The sequence below is a fragment of the Carlito syrichta genome, unplaced genomic scaffold, assembly GCF_000164805.1.
Source record: "Carlito syrichta isolate Samal-C Ts95f unplaced genomic scaffold, Tarsius_syrichta-2.0.1 Scaffold301619, whole genome shotgun sequence".
Classification (NCBI taxonomy): domain Eukaryota; kingdom Metazoa; phylum Chordata; class Mammalia; order Primates; family Tarsiidae; genus Carlito; species Carlito syrichta.
In genome coordinates, this window is record NW_007245715.1 from 386,406 (window position 1) to 408,815 (window position 22,410).

General features: G+C 33.6%; 1 protein-coding gene across 3 annotated transcripts in view; it reads right to left on the reverse strand.

Annotated features, from left to right (window-relative positions):
- Positions 1-22,410, reverse strand: part of SHOC2 (SHOC2, leucine rich repeat scaffold protein) — a 97,043-nt gene that overhangs the window by 37,814 nt on the left and 36,819 nt on the right. For all 3 annotated transcript variants that reach the window (XM_008054940.2, XM_008054942.1, XM_008054941.1), the window contains exon 2: positions 14,703-15,639. In XM_008054940.2, coding sequence (XP_008053131.1) covers positions 14,703-15,405 — 703 coding nt within the window. In that variant the 5' untranslated portion in view covers positions 15,406-15,639. The remainder of the gene's footprint in view (positions 1-14,702; positions 15,640-22,410) is intronic.

The following is a 22,410-nucleotide window of genomic DNA, read 5'->3' on the forward strand; positions in this document are numbered from 1 at the left end:
GAGCAGCCACTGCACTCCAGTCTGGGCAACAGAGTGAGACTCCAACACACACACAAAAAAAACAAACTAAATTTTCTTCAGTTGCATAAAAAAGGATTTAACCATATCAGAGAAGTTTACCATTTAAAAAAATTTCCCTAAAAATTCAGATTATCAAAATTAATTCAAAATTTCCTATTTAATGTAATTAATAAAACATTTTTAGTGTAGAAAAAAAGGATTGTAAGAGTTCTACTATTTCTATTTAATATAGTACTAGAAGTCCTAGCCAGAGCAATCAGGCAAGAGAAAGACATAAAAAGTATACAAATGGGAAAAAAGGAAGTTAAGTTCTCTCTCTTAGCAGATGATATGGTTCTACATCTAGAAAAGCCTAGAAATTTCATCAAAAAAATAATAACCAAGGTGTTAACAGTGTCTTGTCTCTGGCTGGGTTTAAGAGTGGGTTTTATTTTCTTCATTATAATGTGTATTTTGTAATTTTTCTGTTTTTGTACATTTTAGAATCAAAAATAAAAAAGAGATTTAAGAGATAAACACTAGTAGTCTCTTTCACATCATTCATGGAATATTGTTTTCTGACCCACAAATAGAATGTGAAGCAGATGTATCTGTTAAGTAAAAATGAATGCGTCATGCTATCATATTGATATCATCCACTATTATCTTATGACTCATATTCCATGCTTACTAATCAATATTTTTATTTTAAATTTGGCTTTCCACATAGGTTTGCCTACAGAGAAAATAAGAACTTATCCATTCTACAAATGTTTATTAAGCACCTACCATATTCTAAATACTGTTCTTGGTGCTGGGGATATAATAGAAAAAAAAGAGACAAAAATTCCCAACTCCATGGAACTTATATTTTAATAATGAAAAAATAAAATGAACATAAAATCAATGTCAGGAAGTATTAAGAGCTATAAAAAGTTATAAAATAAAATAAAGCAAGGTAGATGCATAGAAGCATGAATGCAGTAAAAGAGAGATCAGAGGTGTTGATAACGACAGAGAAAGTAATCCAAATGAAGTGACATTTGAGAAAAAGGACAGAAGAAGAAACGAGAGTATCTGAGGATAAGGTGTTTGTTACAGGCTGAGAGAACAGCAAGTGCAAAGACTGAACAGAGTATGAAACACAACAGAAGGATGATGTGGCTGGAAGAGAAAGAAGATAAAGTAGCCAGGAGTCAGATTCATTTAGAGTTTTGTAGGTATAAGGTATAGGCCAGACATAGACTCTTTCCCCTCCATATCTGGCTTTTTTCTTTTCCCTCCATCAGGGAGAGGCCTCTGGTCAAGGCAAGTCTCTGAAGGATATGTATATGGCCCAGTAATAAGTCACAAGGTGCAGGTGACCAAACACTTAAAGCAACGTAGGCATCACTCTTAATTGATGTAATTATAAATACTGTATAGCAATCTGAATTACTTGCTTGATTGCAAAACTGCTTGCTGTACTGTAACAGTCCCCAACCTTTTTGGCATCAGGAATCGGTTTTGTAGAAGACCATTTTTCCACAGATGTTGGGGGCGAGAGAGAAGGCCTCGGAATAATTCAAGAGTATAACCTTTATTGTGTACTTTATTTCTTTTATTATTACATTGTAAATATATAATGAAATAATTATACAACTCACTATTAAAAATAAAAGAGGTACAGATGAAAGTGGCAAATAAAATAATGGGTGGGTCACTCATGGACTCAAATAAGTGTTGGACTCTGACTTAAAGCCTGCCACCAGATATAGCTGTACCATTGAAGTACATCAACTCCCTTAAAACTTACAGATAGGGTTTTGATATGAGTCTTCAAGCAACTGACTTATCATGGTCTGTGTGTAGTCAAACCTCACTGTTAATATTAATCTGTATTTGCTGCCGCTCCCCAGTGCAAGCATCACTGCCTCAGCTACAACTCAGATCATGGGGCATTATATTGTCATAAGGAGCATGCAATCTAGATCTCTCATGCGTGCAATTCGCAATAGGGTTCATGATTTGAGGATCTAATGCCATCACTGATCTGACAGAAGACAGCGCTCAGGCAGTAATGCAAGCAATGGGGATCGTCTGTAAATACAGATGAAGTTTCACTTGCTCGCTTGCTGCTCACCTCCTGTTGTGCATCAGGGTTCCTAACAGGCCACTGACTGGTACCAGTCCATGGTCCAGGACCCCTGCTGTACTGTCTCAAGGTGCAGATTTTTCACTGACCAGCTGCCATCAGTGCTTCTCATAGTTCTAATAACTCAATGTCTTTCCCTGCTAGACCTCCAGATGACATCTTTGGAGCAGGTAAACATTACACGCAATCCCTCTCAGATTTGTGGTTACTACATTACAATAGGCTAAGGTAAGGACTTTAGCTTTGACTGTGGTGGTAGTTGTAAGGATAATAAGAGTGTTTTTAAATAAATGTTATTTTTTTTGGAGTAACTTTAGTTTTACAGGAAAAGTGCAGCAAAAATACAGACAATTCCCATATACTCCTTCCCTATACACAGTTTCCCATTACTCACATCTTACATTAGCATTGTACATTTGTTACAGTTGATGAAACATTAATACATTATAATTAAAGTCTATCCTTTATATTAGTATTCATTCTTTGTGTATCCAGTGCATAATGTCATGTATACGTTATTACAATATAAATTTCCCATTTGTTCTACATCTTATTTTAGAGTAATCTTTCACTTTTATTATTTTAAAAATATTTTGCATATGGCCATGTTTGGATTAGAAACTTAATGAATAATTAAATACATGACAAAACCATATCTGTGGGGTTTCATCACTAACAAAAGAACATTATTAAATAAACATTTAAATATACTGTCTCTAAAACTTAAAAAAAATTATTGCTTAAAGAGCACTAATTCATTCAGACAAAAAATTCTTACTATGTACATTTTTTTTTTTTTTTAGTTGGCATCTCACTCTGCCACCCATGCTGGAGTGCAGTGGCATACTCACAGTCACCACAGCCTTCACCTGCTGGGCTCAGGTGATCCTTTCGTCTCAGCCTTCCAAGTAGCTGGAACCATAGACATATGCCACCATGCCTGGCTATTTTTTTTATTTATTGTAAAGATGAAGTCTTGCCAAGTTGCCCAGGCTGGTCTCAAACCCCTGGGCTCAGACAATCCTCTCACCTTTGCCCCAAAAAGTGCTGGGATTACAGGCATGAGCCACCATGCCCAGCATGTACATTTTCTTTTCCAAGCACAATGAAGACACAAAGAGACTACAATATACCAAATGCTTGTTTTTCATGGAACTTTAAAATTAGTAAGAAACTATATGTGATTTGAGAGAGCTTAGAGAGAGGGTCTCTGTTCCAAATAGGTCCTTTACTGTCTGCTTATAAAATCTCACCATTAAAGAGTCATTCATTTGGATCTTCAAGGTCATTCATAGTCAAGGTTCTTTATCTTTAAGGTGACTCATCTCATTCACTTATTGTGTACCTATTGAGGTTTCACCAGTGAAAAAGGCAATTCTATTCTCTTGGAACTTACACTGTAGTGTGCATGGAGTGGAGAATAAAAAAATTAAGAAATAAAGCAGCAGAACATAATAATTACTCCAACTGTCATGAATTGAAGGAGACTACGGATAACATGACTATTAAATGTAACATGGGATCCTAGAACAGAAAAAAGACATTCATGGAAAAACTGGTGAAAGTGAATAAAATTTAAAGTTTAGGTAATAGTATTGAACCACTATTATTCTTGGTTCTGATCATTATATAAAGGTTATATAGAATGCTAATATTAAGGGAAGCTGTGTGACGGATATATGGGAACCCTCTGTACTGGTTTCAAAACCTCCAAGTTTAAAATAATTTTTGAAATGATTTTTTAAAGGATAATTTAAACTTTAAAACAACAGCAATGTATCATTATGTAATTATAATATATGAAGTAAAATATGTGACAAAAATTACACCAAGAATGGGAGGAGGGAAATAGAAGTTTTTTGTTGTGAGATTCTTAGGAAATATATAAAGTAGCATAATACTATTTGAATGCAAAATGTGTCAAGTTATTTATTATAAACACTAGAGGAAACACAAAAAGAAATAAAGATGTATAACTAATAAGCCAAGAGTTTAGATAAATAAAGTTTTTATTTAAAAAACATACTTAATCCAATAGAAGGAATGAAAGAAGATGGGAAAAGGAATAAATAGTTGTCAGGCAGGAAAAGGGGGAAAAAACCACCATAAGACCTAACTATATGCTGCTTATAAGAAACCATTTAAAATATACAGAATCAAAGATGTAAAACTAGAAGAACGGAAAAAGATATACAATGCAATCATCATACAACACTGTTGGTTGTATAACGTTACTAACCAGTTTGACCTTGCTGATATTTATACAATGCTCTTTAAAAAAAAAAAAAAAAAAAAAGCAGAGTACATAGTCTTTTCAACCGCATTCAGAACGTTTATCAAGACAAGTCATATGTTATAAATCAAAAGCAAAAAAAAAAAAAATCTGAAAACATCTCTCAAATACTTGGAAATTGAATGATTTGCTTATTAATCCATAGACCAGAGAATAAACAAGGGATATTTAGAAAATATTTTTAATTAAACAATGAAAACATAATTGATCAAAATGTGTGTGCTGCTGCTATGAGTACTCTGAGGGAAATTTATAGCAATAAATACTTATATAATGAAAAGAATAAAGGACTTTAAAAAATCAATATAAACTACAAACTTAAGAAAACAAAGAAGAAAATATTAAATCCAAAGTAATAAAGAATTAAACAATAAAGAGCAGAAAACATAAAACCAATGGAAAAAAGTAGCAAAGCCAAAAGCAGGCTTTTAAAAAAAGATCAATAAGACTGATACCCATTTAACCAGACTTATCAAGCAGACAGAAAACCCAAATTATCAATTTTATGAATTAAAGAGGACCATCACTCACTATATATATTACAAACATAAAAAAGCACAGCAAAAAATATTATGAACTTTAAGCCAGTAAGTTCAACAAATTGTGCAAAAGAGCCAAATGCCTTGACAGATTCAAACTACAAAAATTCAATCAAGAATAGAAAACCTGAATTACAACGTATCTATTAAATAAACTGAATTAATAGTTCAATTACAAAGAAAGAAAGAAAACCCTACAACAACAACAACAAAAAAACCCTAGTCCCAGATTGTACAGCTGATAAACTCTACTAAATATTTAAGGAAGAAATAATACTAATCCTACACAAACTCTTCTGGACTATAAAAGAAGAAGAAATACATCCCAACTCATTCCATGATAAGAAGCCAGATACCAAACCACTAGCAAAATTTTAAGAGAGAAAGAAAATTACAGATCAATATCCACAATGAATACAGATGCAAAGATCCTTAACAAAGTTTTAGTAAATTAAATCCAGTAATATATAAAAAGGTCCTATTTAAAATGTACCTAGTAGGCACTCAAAGATTAGTAGGTGAATAGTTTAGGTTTGTTTCATAGGCTGTGAACTTCCCTATACTATTATTTGACTCACATTAAGGAAACTTATATCCTAAACATAAACTCTCTTCAACTTACGAAGATACTTTACAGAGTTTAGTTCTATAAAAATCATAGCAAACCTTACTAAAATATATTTGTAAAACTACATAATCAAAAAGGGCTGGAAATATCTGTTTCACAAGTTTGAACAGATTCAGATAGGGGGGAATTCATACCATTACATTATTTAAATTTGTCTTAAAAGCAATCCCTTTCATAGCAAAGACTTCAGAGGCTGTTCTAAGCAAGTGCTTCTGCCATATTAAAGAACATGGATAAGAAACAATATTTTTTTGAATTGGTAACATGACTGTCTTCTTTTTCCCCATACCTCAGCCATGGAAAGTCAATTGCCTCCTCTGATCCCATTAAGTTCATCTAAAATGGTTTAAGTGCTATTTTTCTGTGTTATCGTATTTCTTCCTTTAACAACAATAACTTCTCCTGGTTTTTGTGGTTTAGTGAAAGACATTATAATTTTGTAACAATAAATAAGTTAACAGTTCACTTGTCTGTTTTGAAGATTTCTTGCTGACTCCCAGCCAAAAGGAGTTATTTATTAACAACTATGAATTCTCTTTACTGATTTCTCTTTCCTGCTAAAGCAAGTTACTCATTAGCATTTGTACAAAACACTCAAATGAGAGCATTAAATAATGTTACCTGGAATGTGAAAGCAATTTTATCACTCCTGGCGGTCCTGGGAGAATTTCAGAAATCACGAGTTACAATTTGAGTTAATACTGAAATCGCATTATAATGATGTAATATTAAAATATAATATACAATACTAAAATACTGAAAATGTCAAAATAATTATATTATTATAAATAAAAATGATAAAATTGTAATATAATACCAAAATAATGAAAATAGATAACAGTATTAAGTTTCATTTAAGTTCACCTCAAGTCATATTTATTGGAAGCCTACTACTTCTAGTGTCTAAAAATTTCACTGAAAAACTACATAATGGGAGGTAGGTAAACTAAATCTCTAAGGTCATTCAACTTTTTTAAAAAGTTGATGATTTTGTTATATTTTTATATACAGATAAGTATCGACTATATATACATTTATTATATATTGGTTTGATATATCACTTGACTCATGATAAAATGTAACACTGCAGTCTTGTAGAATAGTAGGCAATTGATTTTGTTTTCAATAAATGTTATTGAGTCAAATAGGTTAAAAAAAAATAGTGATTCTTAAAGCTAACCAAGATTGAAAGAGCTCTACAATAAAAACTGTAAGACAGTGATGAAGGAAACTGAAGAGAACACAAAAAAATGGAGAGCTCACGCTCAAGGATTGAAAGAACTAATAATGTTAAAATGACCGTACCAACCAAAGTGATTACAGATTCAATGCAATCTCTATCAAAATACAAATGACATTCTTCAAAAAAGAGAAAAAAGATCCCCAAATTCATGTGGTACCACAAAAGACCCCTAGCAGTCAAAGCAATGACTGAGCCAAAAGGACAAAACTGAAGGCATCACACTATTTCACCTCAAAGCTATAGAAACAAAAATGGCATGGTACTGGCATAAAAACAGACACATAGACCAATGGAATAAAGAACTGTGAAGTAATTCCACATATTTATAGCCAACTGTTTTCAACAAAGGTGCCAAGAACACACATTGGAGAAAGAACAATCTCTTCAATAAAGAGTGATAAGAAAACTGGATATCCACACACAGAAGAATTAAACTAAACTCCTACCTCTCACCATCTACAAAAATCAAATCAAAATGGGTTAAAGACTTAAATGTTAAGATTCAAAACTATGAAACGCCTAGAAGAAAACTTAGGGAAAATGCTTCAGGACATTGGTCTGGGCAAATATTTTTTAATAAAACCTCAAGAGCACAGGCAACAAAAACAAAAACAGACAAAACAAAAAACTTCTGCACAGCAAAGGGAACAATCAACTGACTGAAGAGAGAACCTACACAATGAGAGAAAACTATTTGCAAACTATTCATCTGAAAAGGAATATCCAAAATGTACAAGGAATTCAAATAACAGCAAAAACAAAAAATCTGATTTAAAAATGGGTAAAAGATCTGAAGAGACATTTCTCAAAAGAAGACACACAAATGCAACAGGAATTTTTTTTTTAATGCTTAACATCACTAATCATCAGAGAAATGTAAATCAAAACGATAACGAGATAGTATCTCACACCAGTTCGAATGGCTATTATAAAAAAGACAAGAAAACAATAACAAATGTTGGTAGGAAGGCAGAGAAAAGAAAACTCTTATAAACTGTTGATGAGAATATCAATTTGTACAACCACTATGGAAAACAGTACAAAGTTTCTTCAAAAAACTAAAAAAAAATTTAAAAAAAAAAACCCATACGATCCAGTAATCCCATTACTGGGTATGTATCCAGTGGAAAGGAAATCTGTATATTGAAGAGATATTTTCACTACATGTTTATTGCAACACTATTTACAATAGCCACGACATGAAATCAACCTAGGTGCCTAACAACAGATAAAAAAATGAAGAAAACATGGTATATATATAACATTGGAATATTATTCATCCATAAATAAGAATGAAATCCTACATGTTCTTATTCATATGTGGAAGCTAAAAAAGTCCGTATAGTGTAGAACAGTCGTTACTAGAAGTTGAAAAGAATGGATGGGGAGGAATGGGAAGAGGTTGGTTAGTGAACACAAAATTATAGTTGGGTAGGAGAATAAATTCTAGTATTCTACAGCACCACAGAGTGACTACAGTTAATAACTTATTGTATATTTTCAAATAGCCAGGATATTTTTAGTGCTTTGAAGATAAATAATAAATACTGGTGTTGAGGGATATGCTAATTACCCGGATTTGATCATTACACAATGTATACATGTATGGAACTATCACACTATATCCCACAAATATCTAAAATGATTATTTCTCATATAACTGAATGCTGTGAGAGTTGTTGTTTAGACCAAGAAAAATGATCCAGGTTCTCAAAAAGCATACACTTTAACATATTAATATCATTTTGCTAAGCAAAAATAATTATTCTAACCATTAGTCCTACATGAAATTGTATACTATATAAATATGTAGCATTTTATTGAACATACAATGTAGGAAGAATTGACCTTTTAAAATACTCCAACTTAGCTGTTTTCTCATTAAAAAATAATAAATAAATGGAAGCTTTAAAGAGAAGAAATCCTAAACCTTTAATTCAGTGAGGGAAAATAAATCTCAGGGATAGTAGCAAGAGACAAAGATGGAATTTATTTCTGGTTTCAACAAGCAACCATTTCCTTCCCAGAAAAATAAAATCCTTTAAAACATCATTGTCCAGAGTTTCCTGAATAAATAGATTTATTATTCAAACTGACTACCTGATGGCCCCCAGTCCATCCAGAATAAAAGACTACACAAAACCACATTTTTAACAAGAAACTCAAAGGAACCAATCAGTGAGAAAAGGAGACAAAAGTGATTATTTCCTGTTTTCACTCTGAAAACGTTATTACTTGACTGTCTTGGTGCAGAGTGAAGAGTTTGTTTCAAGATTAGAAATGGGAAAAGAAGGAATGGCAGAAAGAATAAAACACTGATCTGTACAGGAAAGCAATGACTGAGGTTTCAATGTATCTATTTAAGCCAAAATGATAGACAGTTAACCTGTATTTGTTGATGCCTTATAAGAGGAGAAAAGTAAATGAATATCATCAAACAAAGAGTTTTCTTGACTATTTTCTAATATATTATTTCTGGCTCTGGTTTGGTATCTTTTTATTGTTTTCTACCAGTCTTTGCCCATGTGAATATGTCTCACTGGTATCAAATCGTATCATACATATTTCTCTATCAAGGAAACAGCACAGTATGACCTTATGTAATGGTTAAATTTAAATTATTTTATTCAAACTAAACAGTAGGCTACTTATTTCAAAAACTAGTAATTTCTTATTTTTCTTTTCTTTTTTTTTTTTTTCTTAGCAACAGGGTAGGGTCTTGCTCTGTCGCCTAGGTTAGAGTGCATGAGCATAGCTCACTGCAGCCTTGAGCTCCTAGGCTCAAGTGATCCTTCTGCCTTAGCCTTGGAATAGTTGGGAATTATAGGCACACGCCATTGCACCCAGCTAAAAACTTCTAATTTCTTACATTCCTTAAATATACTGAATACAAACTGGATAGTGTGACTGAAAGTGACGTATTCATTCATACAACAAAGAATAAACATCTAATATGAATAACATAAATCTAATAAGCAATCTATAAATAATGTAGCTCTAATATGCAAAAATAAAGTTTAAAAAACTAAAATTAGCATATATTTTGAATTGAAAATTTCCTTGTTATGGATTTCAACAGTAAGTCAAATTACATTAAAAATGTTTAACTCTTTAGGAAATGACAAATTTCCATTTTACTTGATCATTATGTGCAGGTCTTATTTTGTAAACATTTTCCAGGAACTTGGGATGTCTGTTTAAACTAAAAACCACTAAAGCAATATCTGCATCACAAAAAATAACTATTTCCGTCTTATAATAAAAGATAGCTTTTAATAATTAAAAACAAATATATAGTGATCAGCAATCAAAACCACAATGAAATACCAATTTACATCCATAAAAAAACTATATTTTTAAAAATACATAGAAAATAACAATGATGTTGAGAATGAGGAAAAACTGAAACCCTCAAACACTGATGGTAGGAATGTAAAATGTTGTATAGCTCCTTTGGAAAATAATCTAATCGTCCCTCAAAAGGTTAGACAAAGTTACCATATGATTCAATTCTACTAACTATGTACCCAAAAGAAATGAAAACACAAAAACTTATACACAAATGTTTAAGCAACTGTATCCATAAAAAAGTGGAAACAATCCAAATGTTCAACAACTGATGAACAGATGTTATATTCATATAATGGGATACTATTCAGCAATAAAAAAGAATGACGTACTGATACATGCTACAACCTTGATGATCCTTGAAAATGTTATAATTGGAAAAAACAAGTCACAAAAGACCACATATTACATGATTCTATTTATATGAAATCTCCAGAATACACAAACCTAGAGACAAAAAGGAGATTAATGTTTCCCTAGGACTCAGGAGTTAGGAGAAAATAGGAGCGACTGTTTAAGGGTACAAAGTTTCTTTTGGGGGTGATGAAAAATTTCCAGAATTATCTGTGATGGTTATACAACTTTGTGACTACACTAAAAACTACTGAATTGTACACTTAAAATGTACGCGTTGTATGGTAAATTATTTCAATTTCAATTAAATTTCAATAGTCTCCCCTTCCATGTATTACAATGGTTTTCAACTACAGATGCACATAAAATAATACAGGTTGCTCTTTAAAAGTACAGGTACGCTGGACATACCAGAGACCACTAAATCAAAATCTATGGGAGTGGTATCTACTTTTCTAGACCAGTGCAGGCAGTACACTGCAAACAATGAAGACCTAGGTTCAAATTCTGACTTTGCCAATCCTAGATGCATGATCTTTAGTAAACTACCTAATTTCTCTCTACCTTGCCAGTTTCTTCCTCAGTACAACAGGGCAAAATTCCTATTTTGCTGGGTTATCATAAGAATTTAACAAGATAATACATTTAAAGTATACATGTATAGAACAGTACATGGTATTATGACTGATTGTGCTCAAACAATAGCTATTGTTATTTTTTTACTACACCTTTATTTTCTTGTTCCCTATAAAGAAATAATGTAGACTTCTGCATGTCTGCCCCAAATCCATATATCTAAGTTAAACCTTATAAATCATAATTCATTATAAGTAACATGTAATTTACATATATGTATATATAATGTATTTTTTTCCATTGAGCCATTTTATTCGTATGTATTACGTCTCTAGAAAAATAATCCCAGGATTTTCCCTCCTGTGTGTTTTTGTCTTGCTTCTTCATGGTCTGTGATGTCAGCTGAGGTTGTCAGTACCACAAAACCAAACAGCAATATGGGGGCAGATTATTCTACCATTTTTCTAGATCTTTGAGTTGCACATCAAATTTGGAGCTGATCATTCCACACTTGGTTTTTTTTGGTTTGTTTGTTTGTGTTTTTTTTGAGTTGGACTCTCACTCTGTCACCCAGACTGGAGTGCAGTGGCCGCTCCTGGCCACCGCAGCCTTGACCTGCTGGGTTCCAGCGATCCTGCCGCCTCAGCCTTCCAAGTAGCTGGAACTACAGGCACGTGCCACCATGCCCAGCTAATTTTTGATTTTTATTGTAGAGATGAGGCCTCACCAAGTTGCCCAAGGGGGGTCTCGAACCTGCGGGCTCAGGCAATCCGCTCACCTCAGCCTCCCAAAGGCGCGGGAATACAGGCTGAGCCACCGAGCCCGGCTATTCCACACTTGTTTAACATCACTGTGAGGTTAATAGCAATTTTCCCAACTCTATGATCATCAATGATTTAAAATATGCCAATGTAACCATGCTTCATCATCACAGTTAGAAACAAGTAGAATGATTACTTTGGAGCATGGCTTAATAAGAACTTGGCATTTGCCTCTTTTTTGGCATTGTTGATGCTCTTAAGAGCATTAGCCAGGATGCTCCATTGTGGTGGCACAGAAAAATGGTAGAAAGAGCCAAACTAGATTTTTAAAAGAAGTTTATGTTCTATCTGATGCCCCTGCTTGGAATGAAAAAAAGCAACATTTATGACATTACAATTTTTACAGAAATTAAAAAAACACGAACTTTAATAATGTCATTAATGGTGAGAGAAAGTTCATTAACAAATCCAGTGGTTATTTTTTAAATTATACATTTAGTAGTAAAGGTCAAAAGATTAGGTAGCCACAAACATAAACCATATAAGCACATAAAAATATGCCTATTTAAAAAGATACATTCACTTCTGAGTGAAAATGCTGTTATCTATATGCACAAGAATAAACTAAAGTTAAGTTTAAAATCCTATGAAATAATTCCTCAGTTAAGAAATGCATGTTCTTAATTCCTAGGTAATTTGATAGCATTGCTATGAAAACAAGTTCTTAAAGACAGATTTATTAATTAAAGTCAAACTTTTAGGACTGAGTATAACACATACACAAAACAAGAACAATGGCAGGAAATAATTTCTATATAAAAATGCAGCATTTCTTTTCAACAGCCTGTAATTCTAGTCCACATGAGCCATAACATGCTGGTCAAATTTTAACTGACACTAGTACTAAAACAAGTCATTCAACCACCACATTCCTATCTGAATACATGGAATGGAGCATTTTCAACCAGAAATTCCTGGGAATATTTTAATATCTCCTGAGCGAGTCACAGTTTGTAAGTACAATACATTATTTGAAAAAAACCTATCATGGATTTTCTAAATACATTTAATTAAACCAAAATTAAGATTTTGTTCTAGTTAGCATTAAATGTAATATAACCTCATACTTAAGATTTTAACCACAGCTCTTTCAAACCTTAAAAACATTTTAAAACACCCACAGAATATCATATCCCTGAAAAGCTGTAAAGCCTATAATCAGAAAGTCTCCTTTATCACTCATTATAAAACTAATGATAAAAGCAACAATATACTTATTGCATCTGTTATATTCAGAATAAATTACATTTAATACAAAAAGAAAACTTCCATTAAAATATTTCATAATCAATTTCTTATAAAAAGGGTCCACAGAATGCAAACTAGTTCAACCTCTATAGAAAACAGTGTGGCAATTTCTAAAAGAACTAGAAATGGACCTGCCATATGACCCAGCAATTCCCCATCTAGGAATATACCCAGAGGAACTTAAATCACCCCACAAAAAAGATATCTGCACATGCATGTTTACTGTAGCACTATTCACAATAGCAAAAACTTGGAACCAACCATGCTGCCCATCTAAACTGGACTGGATAAAAAAATGTGATACATAGACATGATGGAATATTACACAGTCATAAAGAAGAACAAAATTATGGACTTGGCATCAACTTGGATCGATTTAGAGTCTATCATACACAGTGATCTATCACAGAAACAAAGAATTGAGTACCACATGTTCTCACTCATAAGTGGACCCTAAACATTTGCCATAATATAGTAAGAAAGGGATTGGCAGCCCCGGGGCAGGGGTGGGGGGGAGGATCTGATATAGACATAACATCAATAAGGGTGCCTGATCTCAAACCAGGTGAAGTGGGGACCAAAGGGAGGCCCAAGCTTTACCAGTATGATGACCACTTGTATACCTAAATCTGAATTGTACCCCACATCTTTAAAATAAAAAAAATTTTTTAAAGGGTCCACAAAGGCAATACCATTATCAATTTCTCAAAACTGATGTTAATAGATTACCATATTCCAAATACCTCAGAATTTTTTCCATAATTAAAAATATCCTGACAACTAACTACTTTTTACTGACTTGTTCACATATCTGTATTCCCTATTTTTTCTTTTACTACCATTCTTTACAAAATATTTCCTTTGTTTCAGTACAATTTAGCTTTATATACAAGACTGGAATGAAATCTACGAACACTTAACAGTGTTTCACAGTGTTGCATTTACTACAAGTGACTTTTCTTCTTTTCTATATTCTTAGATTATTTCAAATAAACATGTAAGTACTTTCAAGATAAATTTATTTGACGACACTATTGTTTCACAAGGCTCTGATTTGTCAAACTTTTATGGTAAATTAGGTAGAAAGTGATGTGAATTTAAAGCAACAGTTTTCAGATTAAGATAGAAAAGTCAGAGAATGGGAAAATGCAGACTATATATCAAATATAATTATATGGAGATAAACTTTAAAATAGGTGACAACAACTTAGAAATTAAGCAAATGTCTTTTCTTCTTCAAATTTACTTATTCGCCAATGAAAATTAAAGAGTATTAGGTATATGTGGAAAAAAGTCTAACTACATAATTTTCTAACTCACTTTCTTAAGTCTATAAAATAATCTCAAGTCATGCACCATTAATATTGCTAAAAATGGAATAAAGTAAACCACAAATTGGTGAAATTTAGAAATAAGCTATTTTTAGGCAAGTATCAAGATTTTTTTTGCTATAGAAAAGCATTCAAAATTATTTAGTATAATAAATACAACAAATAATAATAATCTAAGGCTGCTTACCAATTTCAGCAGGTAGTTGTTTGATTTTGTTCTCTCGAATGCTAAGCATGCTGAGCTTTGACAGGTTTTTGATGTCCTTTTCCACAGTAGTTATACGATTAAAGCGAAGGTATAGAGTGGTGAGAGAATCTAGCCTATATACCACTGAAGGAATTTCTCTCAGTTTATTATGCCGTAAATCAAGCATCCGCAGTTTCTTCAAGTTATCAAGAGAGTCAGGCAAACTGGTAAGTGAATTTTCATTTAGAGCCAGTGTCATGAGATTTACTAGACAGCCTACCTCTGCTGGAAGGGATTGCAATTTGTTACTGTATAAATAAAGTTCTGTTAATTGAGTCAACTCTTTGATTGACGATGGCAATATGTGTATAGACCTCTTGGCTAAGTCCAAACGCATTGAATTCTCTTCTCGGCATTTGTTGAGTTCTTTGATTACCTCTGCATTGCTGGATTTTTTCCTAGTCCCAGGTGCTGGATTTGGCCTTTTGATAGTATTGTCAACTGAAAATGCCACTCCTGGTTGGGCAGCACTGGAGTCCTTCTTTCCATCTTTGGCATCTTTCCCTTTGGTCTTAGGTTCTTTTTCTTTGCTCTCTTTCCCAAAACCTCCAGAGGCTTTTGCCTCCTTTTCTCTTTCCTTGGCTGATGGTACTTTGGGATCTTTCTCTTTAGAGTCTTTTTCTTTTCCTAAACTACTACTCATGGTGACTCAAGCTTGAACAAAAACTACATGAACTCCTTTTATTTTATTTGCCAGTAACTGAATTCAAAGATGTAAAGATCCCACACAATCAAAAAGGTGTTGGGGCTTGAAGAAGTAATCAGCATGGAGTAACATCCATCTGCTACATGTTATATCTAAAAGCGCTATGCCCATTTCTGATAACTCATTCCAACTGTTAAATAGTGCTGGTCAATCAACGATTCATTAGAATTCCTGAAATACAAAGAGTATTAAATTACTTTAGATAATGTATATTAAGTAAACAGGCTCTGAAAAACAATCTTATTGCAGAGTTTGACATTTTCCTATGATTTGATACAGTAAATATTGAACACCCTTCACTATGCAAAACCCACTGAAAACTACAAAAATTAGTAAACTGGCTCTTACCAGCAATCAAATACAAGGAGGTAAGAAAAGAACACAAGTTATCACAGCACAAAACTTTACAAGAGCTAAAAAGTAGTTGAAATCACAATAAACAATATTTATTAAGTGCTTTCTACGTACTAGCAATATTCTAAGAAATTTACAAATATTAGTTTAATAAATATAACAACCCTATGAGATAAATTGTTACCCTCTATTTATACAAAGGGTCACTAGAGCATAGAAATATTTTTAAGTAACTAGCTTTGTGATCTTAGAAAAGTGAGAGAGCCAAGATTCCAAATTAAGTGGTATGCACACATACCCTGTGTTTCTAATCACTACACGAAAACTGTTCTTTGTGGCCGGGTTCAGTGGCTCATCCTACAGTCCCAGCACTTTGGAAGGTCTTACTCAAACTAATTAACTAGCCAGGCTTAACTAAAAAAAATGTTCATATACAGTAAAAATATATTTTGGCCAAAAGAACAAATGACTTGACAACCAAAAATTAGGTTCTGGGTCTAGTCCAGACCTGAATCAGGTGACACTGCCAAACTTTTTAGATAAGAAAACATATTGACAGTAATCTTTCACGTATCTGAAAATAAGTTATTTACTCAGTAGTTTTTTTCTTTTTTCTGTTTTTGTTTTTGAGTTGGAGTCTCACTCTTGTCACCTAGGCTGGAGTGCAGTGGCATGCTCACAGCTACTGCAGCCTCGACCTGCTGTGCTTAGGCGATCCTTCTACCTCAGCCTTCCAAGTAGCACACCACCATGCCTGGCTAGTTTTTGTGATTTATTGTAGAGACAAGTCTCACCAATTTGCCCAGGCTGGTCTGGAACCCCCAGGATCAGGCAATCCTCTCGCCTTGGCCTCCCAAAGTGTAGGGATTACAGGCTGAGCGCTGCACCCGGTCAATAGTTGGTTTTTAAAATCACTTTAATTCTACAGCGTTTTGAGCGATAGCTCAGTTTATATACAATTTGAATCTTACATTCACTTGTATAGTGGAATATACAGTACCCAGTCTCAAGATGCTTAAAATCTAGTGATAAAAGCATAAAATTACATCAATAATGAAGTTGAGTCTGGCAATAGCTTTTCTTTTTCTTTTCTCCTTTTTTTTTTTTTTTTTTTTTTTGAGTTGGGAATCTCACTCTGTCACCCAGGCTGGAGTGCACACTCATGGCCAGCCCAGCATTGACCTGCTGGGCTCAGGTGATCCTTCCACCTCAGCCTTCCAAGTAGCCAGAACTCAGGCACGGGCTATCACTCTTGGCTAATTTTTTATTCATTGTAGAGACGAGGTTGTGCCAAGTTGCCATGGCTGGTCTCGAACCCACAGGTTCAGGTAATCCACTCGCCTTGGCCTCCCAAAGTGCTGGGATTACAGGCTGAGCCACCGAGCCTGGCCAGCAGTGGGTTTTTATACTATCCCAGATGACTCTTTTACTCTACCCTCACCTAAGAACTACCAAATAATAAAGTACTTGACATAGGCTATTTATCTATTTTGTTTCATATTCTTACAATCATAGCCCAAAGAAGGTATTAAACAAATTTATCTAACAAATTTATTTACTTATAACTTGGTTATAAGTAGATATCCTTTAAATCCATCTTACCATTAGTATAAAGTGACACCAAACAAGAAACTATAAATTCGTCTGAGTTGACAGAATTTTTCTCTGGCATATAACTACGTTCTAAATTATGAAAACTCTTAATTCAAATTAATTTCAAGTTTCTAACTACAAGAGTTCCAGTCCCAATTTATAGATGAGAAAATTAAAGCACTAAAATCAGATACCTAAATAAGTGGTTGAGAAAAAAATTCAAAACCAGGTCTGCCTGACTCTAAAATCTATATTCTTTCCCTAGCCCATGTTGGATTTCAGATATAAGTGTCATGATTATATAAGGATGTTGACTACAATTAATTTAGGCTTCCAATATCTTCTAAGTCAGGAAATAGTAAACGTTTCCTGTAAGGGGCCAGATATTAAATACTTTAGGCTTTACGGGTCAGGTGGTCTCTGCTGCAGGTACTCAATTCTGTCCTTGTAGCATGTAGACAATATGTAAATGAACAGGAGGGGCTGTGTTTCAATAAAACTTGATTTGTCAAAACAGACTTCAAACTGGATTTGGCCATCAGGCCATTGTTTGCCAACCACTGACCTAAGTCACTGGTTTCAAGTTTTAAATCATTTCTTCCAGGAACTTTATTGTTATATAAATTGGACACAAGAAGTAGAAAATTATAGGCTGTCAAATCTTGAAATGCTGGTTATTCAAATTTAGTAATTTGGACTTTATCCTGCAGATAGCCTGCGGATTTTTAAGCATATCCTTTAACCCTAATGTTCCAGGAGAGTATTCTCAGGAGCTGCCAAGAGTAAATATGAAGAGCCAATAAAGGATTCCTGAAGTAGATGAGGGTATAAATACAGGCATATTTCTTAAATTTACCTGATACTGTTTAGAATGATTATAAAAGGTCAGGGGTTCAGAAGGAAGTCAGAGAAACTGGTTAAAAGGCAACAATAATCTAATAATTAATTCTCAAATGCTCAATCAGTGCCAGATAATTCAGCAAGAATCCTTTGAGGAGCTTAGAAATCCTAGCCCCTAACCCAAGAATGCTAACAAAATATCTGTGGCAGGGAACAATAAGCTGCACATTTAAAGAGTTTTTCAGGTGATTCTGATGCAGGGCCAAATTTGGAAACCACTGCAATAGTCCATGCAGAGCATAAGAGTACAATCCAACTACTTTTAATTAGAGTATTTTGGAATTTTGTAGGTTCACTTTAAGTTGACTCACTGTTTAATGAAATGCTACTGGCACTTAATGAGAAGAGTCTGGAGAAGAGAACTATCTTTCCATGTGGTAAAACCTTCAAATGCCCACCAGATATATATCTAGGTAAAATAACTTTGAACATCTAGAACCTACTTTCATTTTACATAAAAATATTAATATTTTTACACTATTCTTTAAGAATTCCTTTTTATTTTTGACAAGCATTGACACCCACACTGATCTTGGTATGTGAGTCACAAATACAACACACATCTGTGACAATTTACACTTGTTATTACAGTCACGATGGTATATGTACAAGTTTTGGTCTTCACTGCTTTCTAATATTGTGCATAAGTATTTTCATATCAACAAAAAATAATGTATAATAAATTCTTCCTTGTTTTCTAAAATATCACTATGCCTAAGCATTTATGTAGTCATATAAAATATAAAGTGTTTTTCTTACATTTCTCCTTTTAATTAACTAGGATATTACTAAAATTATAATTGACAGTAAGCTACATTATTAAAATTATGTAGCTTACTATCATTTCACAACAGTAAGGAGGTGTTACAAAATATTTGTCACATAAATATTAGGTCTGATGCACTTGAGAACTGGTTAAAATTAAAATAAGAGGTAATAGGAGACGATGGGAATAATTTTAGAAAAAAATCAAAGTAGATGGGGATGAAAAGGAATAAGGAAAAGAAAGGGATTCAGAGTAATATCTGAGTTGCTGGCTTAAAAATCAGATGGATGCAGCATAATTATTCAAGTTAGGAAACACAAAAAAAGAAAATTAGTAAAATTTTGGACAAGATTATACTGAGGTTCTTGTCTAGTTCACACTCAAAAATGTGGTTTTGTAATAAAGGAGGGAGGTCTGGACTAGAAATAAAGATATGGTTTTGATGTTAACAACAAAGATCTGAGATGTGAAGACCCACAAACAGAAAGTAGAATGACAAGATAATGGTACCTCAGGGAAGATAAACAGAGATGAGTGTATTAAAAAAAGGCTCACAGACAAAGTTATACATGAACAAGGAAAAAGTATTGTCAACGCAGCAGCTAGTTCAGTTATTTAAATTTTAGAAGAAAGGAATAGTCAAAGCACCTAAACATACTGACAGAAAACTTATCTTTAGAGAAGAATCTTTTTTCCTTTCAAGTAAATGAGAGTGGATTCAGCTATAGGCAAGTCTGTTTGGAGATAGGAGGAATAAGGGAAAGTTAAGGGGATCTGTTATCTAATTATGTAGAGAATCATATTTGGTGAAACATAAGCACATCTGTTGAGAGTAGGAAAGGCAAGGTTTGCTTAGGGGATGATGAGTAAAGAGGAATGGATGAGAACACAGACCAGAGACAAATAAAATTTCTGATTCCGATAAGTTTAGATATCATTAATTTGTAGTGGCATCAATCTCTAAAGCTCCAGATTTTTTTCCAACAGTATTTGGCAATATAAATTGTATTCTTAAATTAACCTAAGGTTGAGGAGATTTAGAAGGCAATTATGACAGAAAAATAAGGAACCAGACAATAGATTTGGGGTTGGTAAAGGGAAAAAACAAAGTGAACCTAATAAGCTTAAATTAGTTTCTCAGATAATTAGAAGAGAAGGGAGAAATCAAAGAACTACAACAGTGACTTGGAAATTGTGAGTGTGTATGTTTTACAGAATGCTAAAGAATCTGATGTTTTTCCTGCAAGAAGAAGAACTCATTCATTCATAAACATATACACACAACATTATACACATCAGATAAAAAAAAAAAAAACAACTATGTCCAATTAAGCCAAAGAGCAGGTATAATGAACAAACATAAAAAAGCTAAAAATGAGCCGGGCTCGGTGGCTCAGCCTGTAATCCCGCGCCTTTGGGAGGCTGAGGTGAGTGGATTGCCTGAGCCCGTGGGTTCGAAATCCGCCTGGGCAGGTGAGACCTCATCTCTACAATAAATCAAAAAATTAGCCGGGCGTGGTAGCACGCACCTGTAATTCTGGCTACTCAGAAGGCTGAAGCGGAAGGATCGCCGGAGCCCAGCAAGTCGAGGCTGCGGTGGCCAGGAGCGGCCACTGCACTCCAGTCTGGGTGACAGAGTGAGACTCCAACTCAAAAAAAAAAAAGAAAAAGCTAAAAATGTGGTAAGCTATGGTTAAAAACAAAACAAAAAACAGAGCAGTAAGCTTTCAATATCACAATAGTCCTAATAATCTGAGAACTAACGAAATTAGCTGTTTTGCCTAAGCACATACCAAAAGTGACTGGTATCATCCAATTTTGATGACAGTGACCTTTTAATCACCTACAATTATTTTCTTTGCTTAGTTGTTTCTTATATGTTTATACCCTTCCTTCCCCTCAACAAGAATGTAAATTCAATGAAACAGGAACTCTGTTCAAAGTTAAATGAGTACTGTAATATCAGAAAATATAACATAATTCAAATATTTCAATTTCTACTGTAGAAAAAATATCTTTTAGTACAAAGGAAATTAAATTTATAACAAACAAAAATCATAGAAGTAAGGGCAATGACATAACATCAGATTGTGTATTTCTTGGTTAAAAGATTCTATTTTCTCCCTGAAGTCCCCTTCCACACTATACTGGCTAATAGATATCTTACATTATATCACATATACGTTTATTAAGGTAACAGCTAATGCATCTACACAAAGCTTTACATGTAGAGTCTTCAATAAACCCTAACCTCTCTACTAGCTGCCCACCTTATTTGTATCAGACTTTACTTCCTTTCAAAATCAGATTTTTATCCCAAATTGCTCCATTTCAGTGCAAGGCAATACTCAGGTAAGCAAAAAACTTACTCTTGATTCCTCCTTCCTTCATTCCCCATATCTAAACCTTAACGCAAGCACAATGTTCTATGTCAAAATGAATCACAAATGGGTCTACTCTCCACATCCACGGCCTTCAACTGTACTCCAAGCTCCCATCATTTCTCTTCTGAACTACTTTAAGTCTATCTTGTTCTCCTATCACGTACATAAAATCCATTCTCCAAAAAAGTGAACAAAATAATTTTGTATACAAATAGTTCACATTATTCTCCTGTTCCAGTTCTCCAAATTTCTACATAGAATCAGAAATGGTCAGGTTTTCAAACATGAAGTAGAAGATGTCTTATAGTTGACCTGTTAAATCTCAATTTGAACATATTTTAGGAAAAGGTATTCCTGTTTATCCCTCCAGCCTCATCTCTTACCAATTCCAGTGGTTTACTATTTTCCAGTCACACTGTTCTTTCTGTTCCTTGAAAACACCAATCTCTTCCCCACCTCAAGCCCTTGTCTCTTTGTTTCTTCTGCCTGAATGTTCTTCCCCCAATCTTCACAGGGCTAATTTCTTCCTATTTTTAGGGCTCACCTCAAATTTCGACTCTTAAATAAAGCCTTCTTTGACCATCTACCCCGTTTTATTTTCTCATGACATTTATCACTATATGAAGTTGCCTTATCCTTTAATATGCTTGTTTACAACATATCTCATTTCCTTACAAGAATACAAGCTCCGTAAGCCTTCTATAAGATAAGGGACCTTATCTGTCTTGTTCACAGATATATCGTTAGCACCTATAGCAGCGCTTGGAATACAGTGGGTGCTCAATTAATACTGGGTAAATTAATTTATACCAAATGAAGAGGTAATTTTGGTAGTATGAATAAATTCAAAACTTATTTACAGCTTATAAACTAAGACTACAGAATTGGTGTTAAAAGAATACAACTAGATATTTAAACTTTGAGTTCAAAAACATAACTGATTTA